This window comes from Berghia stephanieae, chromosome 12 (genome assembly GCF_034508935.2).
Source record: "Berghia stephanieae isolate SIO BIC M18660-M18661 chromosome 12, UCSD_Bste_1.3, whole genome shotgun sequence".
Classification (NCBI taxonomy): Eukaryota; Metazoa; Mollusca; class Gastropoda; order Nudibranchia; family Aeolidiidae; genus Berghia; species Berghia stephanieae.
In genome coordinates, this window is record NC_088371.1 from 30,977,527 (window position 1) to 30,995,253 (window position 17,727).

The window sequence follows — 17,727 nt, forward strand, 5'->3', positions numbered from 1 at the left end:
TGTATGGGGTGAATTTTTATTCAGAAAAGTGAGTGGAGCAGGCACTTATGTTGGTAACAACAAGATATGAAGTGAGTAGAAAAGTGCCAGAAGACAATAGAGAAAAAAAATTTTTTTCGCGGCGGTGGTGGGGTTTGAACCTGCGACCTTATTGGTACGACAACTCCGCCTGGCAGGTGAGAGCGTGGCTCTACGTGTGAGCTATCCACGAACACAAAATATTCGTTTCAAACCCAAAGTCATTTCTAGATCCCTCTCTCACCACTTCTTGAGATCGCCGATTCGTTCACCACCATCGCGAAGTAATTTTGACAGCAGTTAAGCTTAATAGCCAATATTCTCATCACAAACATAAACATAGAAACGATTGAGACATTGAGTATGCTCCGGTGTATGGGGAATTTTTAATTCAGAAAAGTGAGTGGAGCAGGCACTTATGTTGGTAACAACAAGATATGAAGTGAGTAGAAAAGTGCCAGAAGACAATAGAGAATAAAAAATTTTTTTCGCGGCGGTGGTGGGGTTTGAACCTGCGACCTTATTGGTACAACTCGCTGCAATTGAAAAAATTCACCATACACCGGAGCATACTCAATGTCTCAATCGTTTCTATGTTATATGTTTGTGATGAGAATATTGGCTATTAAGCTTAACTGCTGGTCAAAATTACTCGCGATGGTGGTGAACGAATCGGCGATCTCAAGAAGTGGGTGAGAGAGGATCTAGAAATGACTTTGGGTTTGAACACGAATTTTTTGTGTTCGTGGATAGCTCACACGGTAGAGCACGCTCTCACTGCCAGGCGGAGTTGTCGTACCAATAAGGTCGCAGGTTCAAAACCACCACCGCCGCGAAAAAAATTTTATTCTCTATTGTCTTCTGGCACTTTTATACTTCATATCTTGTTGTTACCAACTAGGCCTGCTCCACTCACTTTCTGAATTAAAAATTCACCCCATACACCGGAGCATACTCAATGTCTCAATCGTTTCTATGTTATATGTTTGTGATGAGAATATTGGCTATTAAGCTTAACTGCTGGTCAAAATTACTTCGCGATGGTGGTGAACGAATCGGCGATCTCAAGAAGTGGGTGAGAGAGGGATCTAGAAATGACTTTGGGTTTGAAACGAATATTTTTGTGTTCGTGGATAGCTCACACGGTAGAGCCACGCTCTCACCTGCCAGGCGGAGTTGTCGTACCAATAAGGTCGCAGGTTCAAACCCACCACCGCCGCGAAAAAATTTTTTATTCTCTATTGTCTTCTGGCACTTTTCTACTCACTTCATATCTTGTTGTTACCAAATAAGTGCCTGCTCCACTACTTTTCTGAATTAAAAATTCACCCCATACACCGGAGCATACTCAATGTCTCAATCGTTTCTATGTTATATGTTTGTGATGAGAATATTGGCTATTAAGCTTAACTGCTGGTCAAAATTACTTCGCGATGGTGGTGAACGAATCGGCGATCTCAAGAAGTGGGTGAGAGAGGGATCTAGAAATGACTTTGGGTTTGAAACGAATATTTTTGTGTTCGTGGATAGCTCACACGGTAGAGCCACGCTCTCACCTGCCAGGCGGAGTTGTCGTACCAATAAGGTCGCAGGTTCAAACCCACCACCGCCGCGAAAAAATTTTTTATTCTCTATTGTCTTCTGGCACTTTTCTACTCACTTCATATCTTGTTGTTACCAACATAAGTGCCTGCTCCACTCACTTTTCTGAATTAAAAATTCACCCCATACACCGGAGCATACTCAATGTCTCAATCGTTTCTATGTTATATGTTTGTGATGAGAATATTGGCTATTAAGCTTAACTGCTGGTCAAAATTACTTCGCTATGGTGGTGAACGAATCGGCGATCTCAAGAAGTGGGTGAGAGAGGGATCTAGAAATGACTTTGGGTTTGAAACGAATATTTTTGTGTTCGTGGATAGCTCACACGGTAGAGCCACGCTCTCACCTGCCAGGCGGAGTTGTCGTACCAATAAGGTCGCAGGTTCAAACCCCACCACCGCCGCGAAAAAAATTTTTTATTCTCTATTGTCTTCTGGCACTTTTCTACTCACTTCATATCTTGTTGTTACCAACATAAGTGCCTGCTCCACTCACTTTTCTGAATTAAAAATTCACCCCATACACCGGAGCATACTCAATGTCTCAATCGTTTCTATGTTATATGTTTGTGATGAGAATATTGGCTATTAAGCTTAACTGCTGGTCAAAATTACTTCGCGATGGTGGTGAACGAATCGGCGATCTCAAGAAGTGGGTGAGAGAGGGATCTAGAAATGACTTTGGGTTTGAAACGAATATTTTTGTGTTCGTGGATAGCTCACACGGTAGAGCCACGCTCTCACCTGCCAGGCGGAGTTGTCGTACCAATAAGGTCGCAGGTTCAAACCCCACCACCGCCGCGAAAAAATTTTTTATTCTCTATTGTCTTCTGGCACTTTTCTACTCACTTCATATCTTGTTCTTACAAGGTACATCAAAATGATGCCAGATATAGTAATTGATATGTCAATATCTTCTCAGACAAATGTTTTAGGCTGGAAAAGGAAAAGAAGACTGTCGATGAAAAACTGCAGGCAGCCATGGATACTTGTATAAGCTTGAAGGAGGAGTTGGAGAATGTACAAAAGTCCAGTGACAGGTTTGTACTTATCATCACTATCATCATCATCACCATCAGCATCATCATCATCATCATCATCATCATCATCACCACCATCGACAACATCAGACAGACCCGTAAACTCTCAAAACAATTGTCTGAAAGTGAATAATTCAACTAATTATTTGACCTGACCCATTTTTTACTTATAAATAGCAATGGTTACTAAACTTTACCCTTTTTGAAACAAAGCTCTTTCTCCAATCTCTCTCAACCCTGCCTCCCCTCCCCTTTCTCTCTCTTTACCCTTCTCTTTCTCTGTCCCTTACATTCTTTCAAACACAAGCAGATATAAACTCATTAACACATTTATAAAGATTTCCACCTTTCCTTTATCCATCCCACCCTCTCTGATACACAAGCAGCCTCTCTCACTCTCTCTCTCTCTCTCTTTCTTTCTCCTCCTCTTTCTTCTTCTTCTCTTCCTTTTGCTCAAAACTTGGTTTTTATACTCTTCATACCTCAGAAGTTCATAACTCAGATCAGAATTTAATAAGTTTGACATCAAATTTTTAGGCAAAATATAGGCTTGAACTTGAAACCTTGACTTAATACTGTTTTCTACCAACGGATCACTTGCACTTTAGTCATAATTCTCTATTTACAAGGGTGAGTAAAAAAGTAATGGGACAAATCTTCTACTGGGTTCATTTCTTTTTCAAATGACGTCATTTTTGGCTCAATTGAACTTACGCCTATACTCTTTAAACCAAAAGTTAAAAAATTTAATTCTGTCTCATTTTGACAAAGTTATTATTTCCACAGTAGCCTATATGAAACCAGAGTTTATTTCATACTTTGCAAGTCTTTGTACCAGCTTTCTTACATTATTGGCCTCTGCCTAAAAAAAGGCTGTCATTCACAGGCGAGTTGGGTGGGATTAATGTATGTCAGTCTGGGTGGGGTTTCCTACCTCCACAGTGGGCAGGGAGGTACTTACCGTGTCTTCTGTCCCCTTATATCTGTTTTCCAACTTGCTTTCTGTCTTTGTCTTGGTGTGAGATTGCTCGGTTTTGTCCCGACCCTGGCCGGAGTCCTTGACTGGGAGGGAAACAGTCAAATGCAAAGTTATTGTTTTGGGAGATGATATTTTTTTCCTTGTAAATCATCTCTCTGTTATGTGTTATTATATTTGTTATTTTTAATGTATAATGCAAGCATTTGAATGTATTCCTCTTTGTTGGATTTTGTGCTTGTGTCAGGATGAGACTTATAGGTGATCTCAAACTAAGTGCATTGGTGGTATGCTCTTGGAATCTACATCTGATCCCTATGTGTTCCCAGTTCCCCTATGTCTTACTTTTTTCTTGGGTGCTTTAATTGTAATTCTAGAACTTTTAACTATCCCATTTTCTTCCTTTTTACTGGCGCTGATATGACCTTAACGTGTTGCAAGCGCCGTAAAACTCTTAAAAACATTTTTTTTAAATGTATGTCAGTGTGACCTACCCAATGGTTCACATGTTGGCGGTAAAATTGGAGGAACAGGATGAAAAGACAAAAATATTTATGCAGGAATTTCACAGCCACCTTTTATTTATATTTTTGTTTCTTATACTCCCCAAAGAGTGAAGAGGAACAAGTGAACATTGTGAAGTCTTGGAGAGGCAACACATCATTTCCATAGCATGCACATTTTCATTTAAAAGGAAAGAAGGTGTCCATGTGAGTGTACATGGCCTTGTCAACTTGACAGTCATGTCTCTATTATCTTAAATAAATAAGTAAATAATGTGGCAGGGATGCATTGGCTCAATGATATAGCAGCTGACTTACAAACAAACAGATCTAGTTCACTTTGTATCACTTCATAATTTTTTTTCTAGCCTTCTTGTTCGCCTATCAGTGGATGGATGGTGGATCATACAGTGGCTGGGATGAACACAGGATCCCAACAAAATAACCGTTACAGCAGATTTAAAACTCAAATTTCATTGATTTCTTTCCCACCAGTGATGACGAGGTCGCCTCCTTGAAACAAAAACTAGAAGAAGAGAAAGTCAGATACGAATTGGAAATTGACACACTGAATTCTGAACTTTCTTCCCTCCAATTCCAAATGAGCTCGGCTTATATAGAGGAGCAAGCTGAAACTCAGGTTTTTTTCAGATTAAAAAAATTTTAATTTTTTATCTTTATTGTCCAAACTGATATTCGCTTTCACACAAGGCTCTCCTCTCTCTCTCTCTCTCTCTCTCTCTCTCTCTCTCTCTCTCTCTCTCTCTCTCTCTCTCTCTCTCTCTCTCTCTCTCTCTCTCTCTCTCTCTCTCTCTCTTCTTCTCTCTCTCTCTCTCTTTCTCTCTCTCTCTTTCTCTCTCTCTTCTTTCTCTCTCTCTCTCTTCTCTCTCTCTCTCTCTCTCTCTCTCTCTCTCTCTCTCTCTCTCTTTCTCTCTTCTCTCTCTTTCTCTCTCTCTCTTTCTTCTCTCTCTCTCTCTCTCTCTCTCTCTCTTCTCTCTCTCTCTCTCTCTCTCTCTCTCTCTCTCTAACCATTCACTGTTTTGTCATTTATTACTAATCAATCAATACCAGTGGTATTTTTTAATGAAAACCTTTTTCAGATCTTTTGAACTGCATGAATTGTTTTAAAATGATATTTATTGCCAGAAATCAAATGATATCTTTATTTGATATTGTTACTAACAATGAACTACAATTAGTATTGCAGTGTTGTTTCATTTTACTGATATTTTCTTAGACTTAAAACGATTTATGATTAATTCGGTTTCAATCTGTAACGATATCATGTGTACCCATGCTTTGGATTAAATGAAAAAGTCATTACTAATGCATTTTATAAGTTGAATTTCAATTTGATATATGAGACTAACAGTGTCATTTTTTATGTGATGGATTCTTCATTAAATGAGCCCCTAGCTAACCTGAGAGACAAGTGTAGCTATTAAGAATGGGATATTTATCATGGTCAATAAAGTGATGATAGATAATAAGATCAGATCCTTGGAAATGTAAACATTTCAATCTAAATTTCTATTTAATCCCATAACATAGCTTGATAAACACAAGTATTCGTAGGTTAAAACGGAGAGTTTGACTTTCCATTTTTTGTTTGCAAGGTCAGAGTTCTGATTATGTTTGAAAGTTTGACTTTCCATTTTTTGTTTGCAAGGTCAGAGTTCAGATTATGTTTCTGGATTTTGTCTGAGTTTGTTTCCTCCAACAGTTTTACATTTAACGGACATGGGGACTCATTTATATTCCTTTAGTGTTAGAATTGCACATATATGCTTTATTTTGACCCAAATTCAGTTATCAAACAAACAAACAAACAAACAAAAAGGTGAAAAAGGACAATGATTCGAGCAGCTTCAGCACTGGGCAAGGTATTTTTGTAGTTGCGATATTTGATTTTTGATTCGATCTATGTACAGATTCTCACCCTCAAGCAGTCTAATATACACTATAAATTCAACTCTGATTGGTTCCAGGAGGGTTACTCTGTGACAGCGACACAGTCCAGTATAGAAGAACTGGAGGCTGAGGTAAAACAACTTGAGGAGGAGAACGAGAAGCTGAGGAAGATGAAAGAAGAGGAAGAGGACAAAGTAATAATTAGGAACTTAAAGGATTATACTTTTTCCCAAGCAAATGTAACAACTTTCCAAACCAATATCATGATTTCAAGACAAATTACAGCAGTTTCCAATCCAAATTCGGCACTATAGTAAATGTGATACTAGTACTAGGGGCTGCTAGAAGTTGTGGACTGTAAAAAGGAATCAACAAAATGAATATAACAGCTTTAAAAAAAAGAACAAAATGCTAAACACAGAACGTTTCGGGCTCCAAACCCTTCTTCAGCCAACAAAAAACAATATAGACATAAATACATCACTAAATTCCAGATAGACAACAGAGATATGAATTTAGCTGCGTTGTGTTTCAATGTGGCTTCATTGTGCCAAAATTTTATTGGAAAGTGCCGAAATCGGCCCTCTCAGTTGAATTTCGACTGGAAGGATTTTCCATTGGCTTGGGGAAAAGTGTGGAAAAGAGGAGGAAATTATTTATCAAATTGTTTTGAGAAAGAGAAATTGTTACTTCGGTTGTCCACTATAAAAGTCGCTATAATTCAAAATATATGTTTATTTTTATTTGAAGTATATCTTTTGATACACATTTTTACATAAATTAACAAAAACAAAACAAGGAAAGAGGGGATTGGGGGGAGGGGGGAGATTATCAGGATATATATCAAAATGAGGTTCCCTTATCGTCCAGCAGATTTTAAATTTGTAACATTATTTGAATTTCTTCCTTTTTTTTTTCGTCCTTTGTACACCGAGATAACATCTGAGTGACTTAAACAATACTATTTTTGATAAATTAAATATGGAGCACTCAATTGCTTCATTGAATGAGTTATTCATTCCTAATTGATGTCTTTACTAAAAAATAAAAAATTAACAAACATTTTGAATATTTTTTTCTTTGAAGAGGAACTGAATTGATTACAACTTAATTATGAAGTTATTGACTAACATCGTTACTTTCAATAACAGAAATTCCTAAATAGATTGTTTTATCTTTTTAAACATCTATTTGGTGTTTAGATGTTGACATTCCCAACTTATTTAGATTGAATCAATATACATATATATATATATGAGCTTGGCTCAGCCGTATTGTCTTTGCTTTGTACCCAAAAGCTATAGAGTTCAACTACTCACCATGTTGTGGGGCCTTGAGGAAGTCACCTCGCCCTAGCCCACTTTGCAGTTTTGCACTGCGACTGATGCATGGGTTATTCCAGTCTTTCCTTTGAATTAAAATAGACCCTAAAGTTAAATTTTCCCTTCCCTTTGGGATGAATCAGGGAATTTTAAGAGAGTGTGGTATGCCTTGCCAATAAACAAAACAAATAGGGGCATAATTAAAAATAAGAGTTTATTTTTAAAAATGAAATTATCTTTAAATGCATAGTTTTCATAAGAATGAGAAAATGATTTTTTGCTGTCTTAACTCACTGAACCCTAAAACCGACTATACCCGTAGTTTACCTGGGTTACTATTACCCCATGCCTATTTATTACATTTTTCTGAGACAAATTATAGGCGTAGTATCAAAGTTAATATTTTTAGTTTTTACATGTTAATGATAGTTGAATAAAACTATCTATGCACATGCTCATTTTTAATACCTTTTGCCCAATTTTGAAAAGTAGCAAAAATCTCTAGGATTGAGTGAGTTAACCTCTTCTGATCAAGAGTTTTGTAAAATATTATAATTTTTATCCTCACTTTCTCAGCAAAACGTATATTGTCTCAAGATTGAATCACTGGAAGGACAACTCGGGAGTTACGAGAAGACCATGATGGAGGTAATCATAATATTTTGAAATAATTAGAAGGCTCAGTGGGTGAGAATAATAAACGCAAAATTCTGACCCTGGAGTTATGTTAAAATTATGAATTACGAAATCTTTAAAACTTACAAGATATCATTTTGCTTTTAAAATGGGTGCATGTAAATCGTCTATTTTTCATTGCGGACCCTACAAAATAACTGTTTTAATGTAGACTGATTGGAAATTTTAAATAATTGATTACCTATTACAGTGAAACTCAAATACAGTGATTTTGGCAGAACTTGAGGGCACATTTTTCTAACTCTGACGTTTGATTGAAACCAAGGTGACAGTTCAGCACCAAATTGAAATATAAGGAATTTTCGTATATTTATTGAATGTTTCTGTATTATTTTATCATTTTGTACATTTTTATAATAATTTGAAAGGGTGTTGACAATTTTGTTCTCTATAGCTGCAGACACTTGCTGATGAGGCAGAATCTTCCAAGGAAGAGATGTCTCTAGAGCTGACCCAGCTTCAATTGTCTGCCAAGAAGAGGCTAGAGGACAGAGACAAAGAACTGGAGATCCTCAGGTCAGACAATGAAGGCATGAAGAGGCAAATACTCAAACTTATCAAGTAAGGAGTTACTTTATTCCTTTATTTATCATTCTATTTTTATTTTTTTCTTACTTAAACAGTTGATTATAACACTCTGAGTGCATTTAATCATTAAACACTAATGCTTTGCTTTTTGGTTATAGAAGTTAATACGCTGCATTTCACTTGTTCAACCTGGGTGGGGTTCCTGACCTCCCATAGTGGGCAGGGGGCACTTACTGTGTCTTCTAACTCCCTATATCTGTTTTGCAACATGCTCTCTGTCTTTGCCTTGGAATGAGATTACTTGGTTTTGTCCAGGCCCTGGCCAGATACCCTCCCTGGCTGAGAGGGAAACAGTCAAATGTATAGCTAGTTTTGGGAGAGGATATTTTTTATCTTGTAAATCTGTTATGCACTGTATTGTTTTGTTTACATATTATATATGATTTGTAAACATTTGAGTGTGTTCCTCTATGTGGGGATATGTGCTTGTGTCTTCATGATGAGACTTTTGATAGTGTGCTCTTGGAATCTACATCTATTTCCTATTTGAACAAATTCCCCTTTGTCTTTCCTTTTCTTGGGTGCTTTAATTGTAATTCTAGAACTTTAGACTATCCCATTTTCTTCTTTTTTACTGGCACTGATATTACCTTAATGTGTTGCAAGCGTCGTAAAACCTATAACAACATAAAACAAACACTTGCTGACTCAGCTTCAATGCAGACCGAGCCGCATCACTATATTCTGGGTAAGAAAATGTTTGATCCCAGACTGCTGTAGAAACAAATAGCTATCATCACACTAATCTTACTCCATTTGTTGTGAACCTACAGATGAGCCTCTAGATTTATAGTCCTTCACAGATTTGGTTACCTTTGCCCATCGGGCCGACTAAGTACAGTGTCTGTAGTATTAAACAGACTGTGCCAGTTACTTGCTATCCCTTGGATAGAACGCTTGTCTATTGCAAAGTACTTTTCACCTGATCTAACAGATATAACTACCCAGTCACTACTGGATGGACATGGGAGTCTGTAACAATCTGGACCGTGAGTCAGGCAGGTACTGAGCATTCAGGACACCCCTTTGAGGTTTAGGATGGAGCATAAACATTTGTTAATATTCGTAGATTATGATTAATTGATGGTTTCCTTTCTGTAAACGACAGGAACTCTACGGGCGAGTCATAAAAGGATTGACTAGGTTTGATTGTATTGACATGAATAGAATGGAATCAATTTGTTTGATTTTCTTTTGATATATTGATATATATATATATATATATATATATATATATATATATATATATATATATATATATATATATATATATATATATATATATATATATCTGATCAAGTGTGCATGAAAGGTGCAGACAAAGCAAGAAAGAAAAAGACACAAAAAAAACCCATCCTAATAAATTAGTATTTCTCGACTAGGGATTGAACCTCAGACCTCCTGATTACACTTATGTGTGTTTGTAAATAGGTATAACTTATTTCTTTATTATTTATTTTTTTTATTTTCATATTCACAAATGTTCAGAGATAAAGACAATCTGTGGCAAAAGACAGATGCCCTGGTGGATGAGAAAAAGAGAAAAGACAGGGACAGATGGATGGACAACTCTAAAGTCACACATTGTGGCTTGTGCAAGGCAGAATTCTCGCTCTTTCTCAGGAAGGTGAGGTGGATTCAGGACTTTATCAAATGTCTTAAGGGAAGTCGAGGACTTTTTCAGGGATGTTTTAGTCCAGAGATGAAATGAGTCCAGTCATCGGTGATCATTCCTTACTTTTAAAAGTTACCACAAAAGTGAAATCCAGAATCATTCTTATTTTATTGTTACAATACAGTGGATGGGAGACATTAAGAGTGTGTTCAGAGAACATTCAAAGTTCATTATACTTTGAATGAAATTTTTTTTTTTTCAGAGGAGAATGTCCTTCTTAGCTGCTTTTTACCCACTATAATTATTTCCACCCCTGTGTGTGTTTGTTTTAAAAGCTTTCTTTTCTATCAAGCCTTTACTAATTTTCAGATGAACAAGATGTACCTCTTTTTATTTCTGGGTCGTCGCAGTTGGCCCAAGTCTTGTCGCTTATTATTATTGTCTCCAGAAAAGAATTGTGATTTTCATCGATGTTCGAAAAGTCGTGCAAATGACTATCTGTTTTCTGATTTTGCTCAACTGAGAGAACATCGGCACTTGACTTTGCTGAGCCCTCCTCATTTCCAGGGTCACGGTTTAAAATGCAGTGTCAGGTTCCATCAGAAATTCTAACAATGTTGACAGATTTCAGTTGTTCCTGCCAATACTGGGTGTTGAACAGAGGGGTTTTCATCCCAGCAAGACTTTTGGCATGCTTTGACTGTTGAAAACCATTGAAAACACTGACCTCCCAATGATATCATCCCCAAAGGTCATCTGAAGCATTTCAAAAGTTTCAATGGTTTTTTACAGAGTTTATAAAAGAACTTGATGTACACATACTTTTTGTGTAGATTTTTCATCTTTATTTAGCCAAATGGTCAGTACAGGAGACTTCAAAAACTCACAAATTCTTGTACAAAATCAGTTTACAAAAGACTTTCAAATTAATTGCATAAAGGACACAATTCGCCTCCAAATCTATAAATTTGAATGGAAGTAAATTAAATATTCAAAATATCTGCACAAATTGATTCATCATCTTGTGCCATGCTTGGTAGCAATGGCAGTCATAGCTCTCCACTCCTCTTTTTTTTCCCGTTGCTCTGGTGGTGTTGCTGTTTCTCTCCGTTCCCAGTCAGTCTATCAGGGAATCCATCATTTTCACTCTCTATCTTCCAGGGGCTATCCTTCCTGTTAACTTTCTGGTCTCACTCAGTTTTTCCAGTCCCTCTCTTCTCATCACATGACCCAGGAATTTTGCCTGCCGTTTATGTATTGTGTCAACTACTTTTCGATGGTGCAACACTCAAAGATGATCGATATTCTGGAAGGGTTGGACATAGATTGAAGAGATTTGTAGATAATCCAAAAACTTTATTGGGAACAAACAGTAGGATTGAGAATAGGTTAGCAAATATTAGCAAATTCCAGCCAATAAAATGAGCGGTCAGAGAAGACTGTGTGTTGTCACCGGATCTATTCTTGATTAACACAGAAGAGATAATGAGAAAATAAAAAACATGCCCAGAGTCAGTTTAAATGGGCAAGTCATAAACAACGTAAGATATGCAGACGACTCAACTTTGATTGCAGAAAATGAGAAAGATCTTCAACTACTGATAAGCAAAGTTGTGGAGGATTGCGGGGAAAATGGGAGCTTAGCCTAAACAAAAGTAAAACTGAAACCTGGATGGTTCAAGGAAAGGAAATATTCCAACAAGTGGCATCCAAATAAAAAACAACACTAAGCCAAGTAAAAACATTCAAATGTGTAGGAACAAATTGATTACATCATTCAAAAGGAAGCATTGATTGATGGTGCTCAATACACAAATACACACACGCACGTTTTATTTTTCACATGTTTTTGAATTTTGACTTTGTATATTTGTTGGTTTTTTTTTTGGTATTGTAAAAATAATGTTTTGTGTGTGTTATAACCTTTTTTTTTTCTTTTTGCCAGCATCATTGCCGACTCTGTGGAAGTATATTTTGCTGGTCATGTTCAGATTACTGGCTAGACACAGCACATTCCAGGTATGGGTTGATGTAGAATTACTCGTTGCCTATTGGTTTTTAGTGTTTGGAACAGTTCTCATTTTCTTTGGAATAGACAATCAAAGAAAGAAAAAAAAAGAAGAATTTTGTGTGTCATTATATTGTTAAATGGTTATTGTTATATTACTAGTGTCTTTATCATTTTCATCATCATCATGATCATCATCATCAATGTCAATTTCACGACCACAACCACCACCACATTATCATAATTGTTGTGAGTACTAAAAAAAAAAAAAGAGCTTTTTTATATAGCGCAATATCCACTAAACATGCTCAAAGCGCTTTACAAGGGGTCCCTGGCCAACAGCAACATGTCGGACGGGACATGATGCCTGTTGGGCGATATTACAATTTTTTACAATTTTTTCGGACAGACAACGCTGTTTATGGCCAGGTACTCCTTTTACACCTGAGTATGGTGAGAGAATGTGAGTAAAGAGCCTTCTTCAAGGACTCAACTATGCGCCAAACGAGGCTCGAACCTAGTACCTTCCGATCCGAAAGCGAGTGTCATACCACACGACCACATAGCCGTGTACTACCAACAACAATAAACCAACAATCCTAACCACCACCACAATGCAATCATCACTTTTTCTTTTCTTTCTTTCTTTTTTTATCTGTTATACTATTTATTATATTGATGATAGCTGTGAAAACAGTGGGTTTTTGTTCTAAATCATGAGTGTGAGTGACCTTTGTGCTTTAATTTCATAGAATCCAAAATTGTAAGTTTTATTGGCACAGCTTTCATGTTTGTGCTGTAGATGGTATGGTTTAAGTAAAATGCTCACCTACTTGGACGAACTTACGAAAGTGTGTGTATCCTTCAACATTTATGGTGCGGCTATGTGGTCTTGTGGTATGACACTCACTTTTGGATCGGAAGGTCCTGGGTTCGAGCCTCGCACTCAGCGCATAGTTGAGTCCTTGGAAAAGGCTCTTTACTCACATTCTCTCACCATACACAGGTGTAAAATGAGTACCTGGCCGTTAACAGATTGTCTTTGTCCGAAAAATTGTAATATCGCCTAACAGGCAGCATGTCCCGTCCTATATGTTAAATGTTGCTGTTGACCAGGGACCCCTTGTAAAGCGCTTTGAGCACATTTAGTGGATATTGCGCTATATAGAGCTCAATTTTTTTTTATGGCATGGTCTGTAAGAGATTTCTCTGGTGGTCTTAAAACAGTAAAAGAGAGCCGAGTGACGTTAACTTATTCATTATTATATGCAGCAAAAAATGTTCCTTCTCCCCCCCTCCCTCCTTCTGCCCCCACTGTTCCCTCCATACATAAAAGATGGGTAAATATTTATTTGGGAGCGTTTTTCTAATTTTCTCTCTGTTTTATGAAACAAAAAAATATTTTGTAAAAACTTCATCTAGCACTAGTGACTGCTCTCCATAAATTCTAGTATGAGTTTATATTATGGTACATGAAAAAAAAAAAATGAATTTTGATTTTTGATTTTCCAGTAAAAAGGCTAGAGTGTGCAAGGCTTGTTTTGATCAAAAGACCAACCCAGACTCTTCATTAATGGCTACCTCTTTGATAGAAAATGACAGTGAAAATGAAGATGAAGAAAGCAATGTCAGTACGTCCAGCAGTTTCATGCACACTTTCAATGAAGAAGGGAATGTGGAAATAAGGGAAGTGCTTCCGTCTGGTGCTACACAGCGATTAAAAAAGAATGGTAATGGAAATATATTCTGTTTCTTGGAAGTTAAACAATGTAAATGGTGCTGCTCAAAGCTTGAAGAAATAACTAACAATGTGAAATTGAAAATAAGCTTCAATTTAATATACGAAAACAGATAAAATTGACGTTTTAGGTTTCCACTTTATCAACAAAACATGATGAATGAAACACTGCAGACGAATGAGATAATGTGGTAATGAGATGAATTCATCTTCACAACACAACTACCACATTATCTCATTTGTCTGTAGTGTTTCATTCATCATGTTTTGTTGATAAAGGGGAAACAAGAAACGTCCATTTTATCTGTTTTCGTATCTTAAATTGAAGCCTACATTCAATTTCACATTGTTATTTATTGGAAGTTAAATGGTTCTTATGCCGAAAAAGGGACTGATTCTCAGTTTCCTGTTACCTCCAATCAGTCCCTCATTGCTTTATAACTATTACAGTCTTTGAAATTGAAAATATTGACATCTACAGTGAAATTGGACTCGTATAAAATGCTTTTTTTTTTTTTTAATGTCAGAGGCTATTCTTCAAGATTGGCTTTTATGGCTCTGTGGCATGGTGTATTGTCTTGTGATGTTGAGCATACTCAGTGATAGAATGAATGATGAAAATGCGTATCCATTAAATATGCTCAGAACGCACGCTGAAAAAGGGATCCCAAGCCAACAGCACTGCACGAAGGACAAGACATTACAGCTATAAGGCTTTATTGCAATATTTATTCTCACTGGATAGGTACTCATTTTGCACCTGAATGTAGTGAGACAATGTGAATAAAGAGCCTTTTCCAATTCCAACGTCTCAACTTTGAGTCCCGAGTGGGACTGAACAAGGGACCTATGAGTCCAAAGCGAGTGTCATACCACTGGACCACAAAGCTGCAAAATGATTGCAAAATTCGAGTATCGTGTCCTTGGTAAAAGCAATTTACCCACATAAGCCTTCTCGTTTTAGCTCTGGTCCAAATGAGTTCCTGGCTATAGGCAATAATGAATATTATAAAAGTGATGAAAAAAAGAATAATTCATAACAGACGATATGTATTTCATGAAATGGGGGAGGAGTTGGGCATAGGTGGGAATGCATTGTCTGTATATTGGGATTTTAGTTCTCTTTTCTGAGAGTGATGGGACATTTTTAATATATTATGCTAGTCTTTATCACTTGTTGTTTCATGGAAAAATATCATCATGGAAAAATAACATTGAAGATTCTTTTTTTTAAAAAATAAATAATGCTCAATCAAATTATTAGAGCTTTTATATAGCGCAATTTCCACTTAATGTGCTCAAAGTACATTACAAAGGGTTCCTGACCAACAGCAACACATAACATGTAAAAAGAGGCATGACGCCTGTTAGGCGAAATATACAATTTTTCCGACAGAGACAACGCTGTTGATGGCCAGGTACTCGTTTTACACCTAGGTACGGCGAGAGAATATGAGTAACGAGTCTTTTCAAGGACTGAACTATGCACTGAGCGAGGCTTGAACCCAGAACCTTCCAATCCGAAAGCGAGTGTCATACCACTAGACCACATAGTCGCACAAATTGATTGTACAGTGTACATTGTTTATATCAAATGGTGCAAAATATCCCAAGGTATCTTTTTGAAAATGAAGTGATGGCTACACATTGACTTTACTATTTCTTTAAGAAGGGAATTTTTTTTAAAATAAGAAAAATTGGAAATTTATATATGGCATAAGTTAGTATAAAATAAAATTTAAAAATCCTTTAGTTTTTTTTTTATTTTAATCCTAGTTTGGCTGGCATTTGAGACATATGTGATCTACTGTGTCCATTAAGTATTTTACTATTCAGAACCAGATATTGAAAATTGAATTCACCGACAGATTTCTTTTCATTTTAAGAGATTACATCCAGTTTTCTCATTATGTGCCTTGATGTAAATTTTACATTTGAAATGAGGGTCCTGGTAGCTCAGTTGTCTTCACATGCAAGCAAACCGAGACCGATCCCTGGTGAAGTCAAGATTTTGTCCAAAGCCCTGTCCACCCAGCAGTGATTGGGTAGTTGGTTCTTTTAGTTCTGGCAGAAAGTACCTTTCTATAGCCTAGCCTCCTATCCAAAGGGTAAGCAGCAATTACTATCATCCTTTTCGCACTATAGAAACAGCGATAAACTCTGGCTCCATGGGCCTAATTGTTTTGAAGGACTTAACTATTACTATCAGACTTGCAATGTAATTCTCAGCATCTGGTTCACCAAGCTAATAATACTTGATTGACACAGTGGGTCACATATGTCTTTATATGTGTGAGAAATTTGCTCTTTTTTAACACAGATGGTGATGACACCAATGAAACGGATGAAGGAAAATTAATGCAGAGGTGAGTCAAAGAGATATGAAGCTGTGGACTGTAAAAAGTAATAAATAGAAATTAATATAATAGCTTCAAAAGCAAAGGCACTCAAAGAAAACATATCCATAACAATAACCGGAATCGATATGTCCGCAGCCTTTGATACGATCGACAGAGGAAAACTTTTGGAGATATTAACAGACATAGTAGACGAAGACGAGCTCCGAATAATCCGCTTTCTCCTCAGCAACACAAAGATACAACCAAGGATATACGGGGCCACAAAACAGACGCAGTTCGAAAGTAACATCGGGACCCCCCAAGGAGATAGTCTGAGCCCGATTCTGTTCACAATATACTTAGAACACGCTCTGAAAGAAGTTCGAAAAGTCATTCCAAAACCAACGACTCATATTGAGAATGCAATCCCTAGAGAAATCGCCTATGCAGATGATGTAGATTCTATTGGATCAACACCAGCAAATATAGACATCATACAAAATACCCTCATGAAATATAACCTCCAAGTCAGTGCCAATAAAACCGAATTTACAACAAGATCGAGGAACAAAGAGGAATGGAAAAGAACAAAGAAAGTCGGCTCACTAATTGGAGACACCGAGGATGTACAAAGAAGAAAACAGCTATCAAACGCCGCACTCAGTAAACTCACCAATGTATGGATTAGAGGTGACAAAATAAAGAGAAAAACCAAACTGAAACTGTACCGTGCTCTTGTAAAACCGGTACTTCTGTATAACTGCTGCACTTGGGCGTTGACAAAATCCGGAGAAGAACATCTGGATGCCTTCCATCGCACACAGCTAAGAAGGGTACTGGACATCAAATACCCAAAAAAGATCTCAAATGAATCACTCTATAAGATCACAAAAGAAAGACCAATCTCCCTTGACATTTTACAACAACGATGGCAACTTTTCGGTCACATACTACGCAGGGACAAAAACATACCAGCTAACCAAGCCATGTCGGGATATTTCCAAAAACACGGGAACCTTTTCAGAGGAAGACCGATCACAACACTCCCTGTGATCCTAAACAAAAACCTCACAACACTTGGACAAAGCATTAGTCTCATAACGGCAGGGGACCTTGAAAATCTGAGAACCCTAGCAGAGGACCGGCAATATTGGAGACACCTCACACAGGAAATACTGGAAACAGCCAAGGCGACCCGATCTTTCGGTCGAGACGCGAAAGGCATCTAAGTCTAAGTAAGTCTTCAAAAGAGAACAAAATACCAAATTGTTATTAATTGATGAATTATGATATAATTATTATTAATTGATGAATTATGATATAATTATTATTAATTGATGAAATATGATATAATTGTTATTAATTGATG

The 17,727-nt window shown here is 37.0% G+C and overlaps 1 protein-coding gene across 4 annotated transcripts in view; it reads left to right on the forward strand.

The window, feature by feature from the left end:
• Positions 1-17,727, forward strand: part of LOC144958130 (uncharacterized) — a 50,376-nt gene that overhangs the window by 23,093 nt on the left and 9,556 nt on the right. Inside the window, exons 12-20 of one of the 4 annotated variants that reach the window (XM_078889863.1) lie at positions 2,545-2,662; positions 4,637-4,781; positions 6,130-6,246; positions 7,951-8,022; positions 8,465-8,631; positions 10,147-10,285; positions 12,219-12,292; positions 13,794-14,011; positions 16,340-16,385. In XM_078889863.1, coding sequence (XP_078745989.1) covers positions 2,545-2,662; positions 4,637-4,781; positions 6,130-6,246; positions 7,951-8,022; positions 8,465-8,631; positions 10,147-10,285; positions 12,219-12,292; positions 13,794-14,011; positions 16,340-16,385 — 1,096 coding nt within the window. The remainder of the gene's footprint in view (positions 1-2,544; positions 2,663-4,636; positions 4,782-6,129; positions 6,247-7,950; positions 8,023-8,464; positions 8,632-10,146; positions 10,286-12,218; positions 12,293-13,793; positions 14,012-16,339; positions 16,386-17,727) is intronic. The other 3 variants (XM_078889864.1, XM_078889865.1, XM_078889866.1) reach the window with 3 other exon arrangements.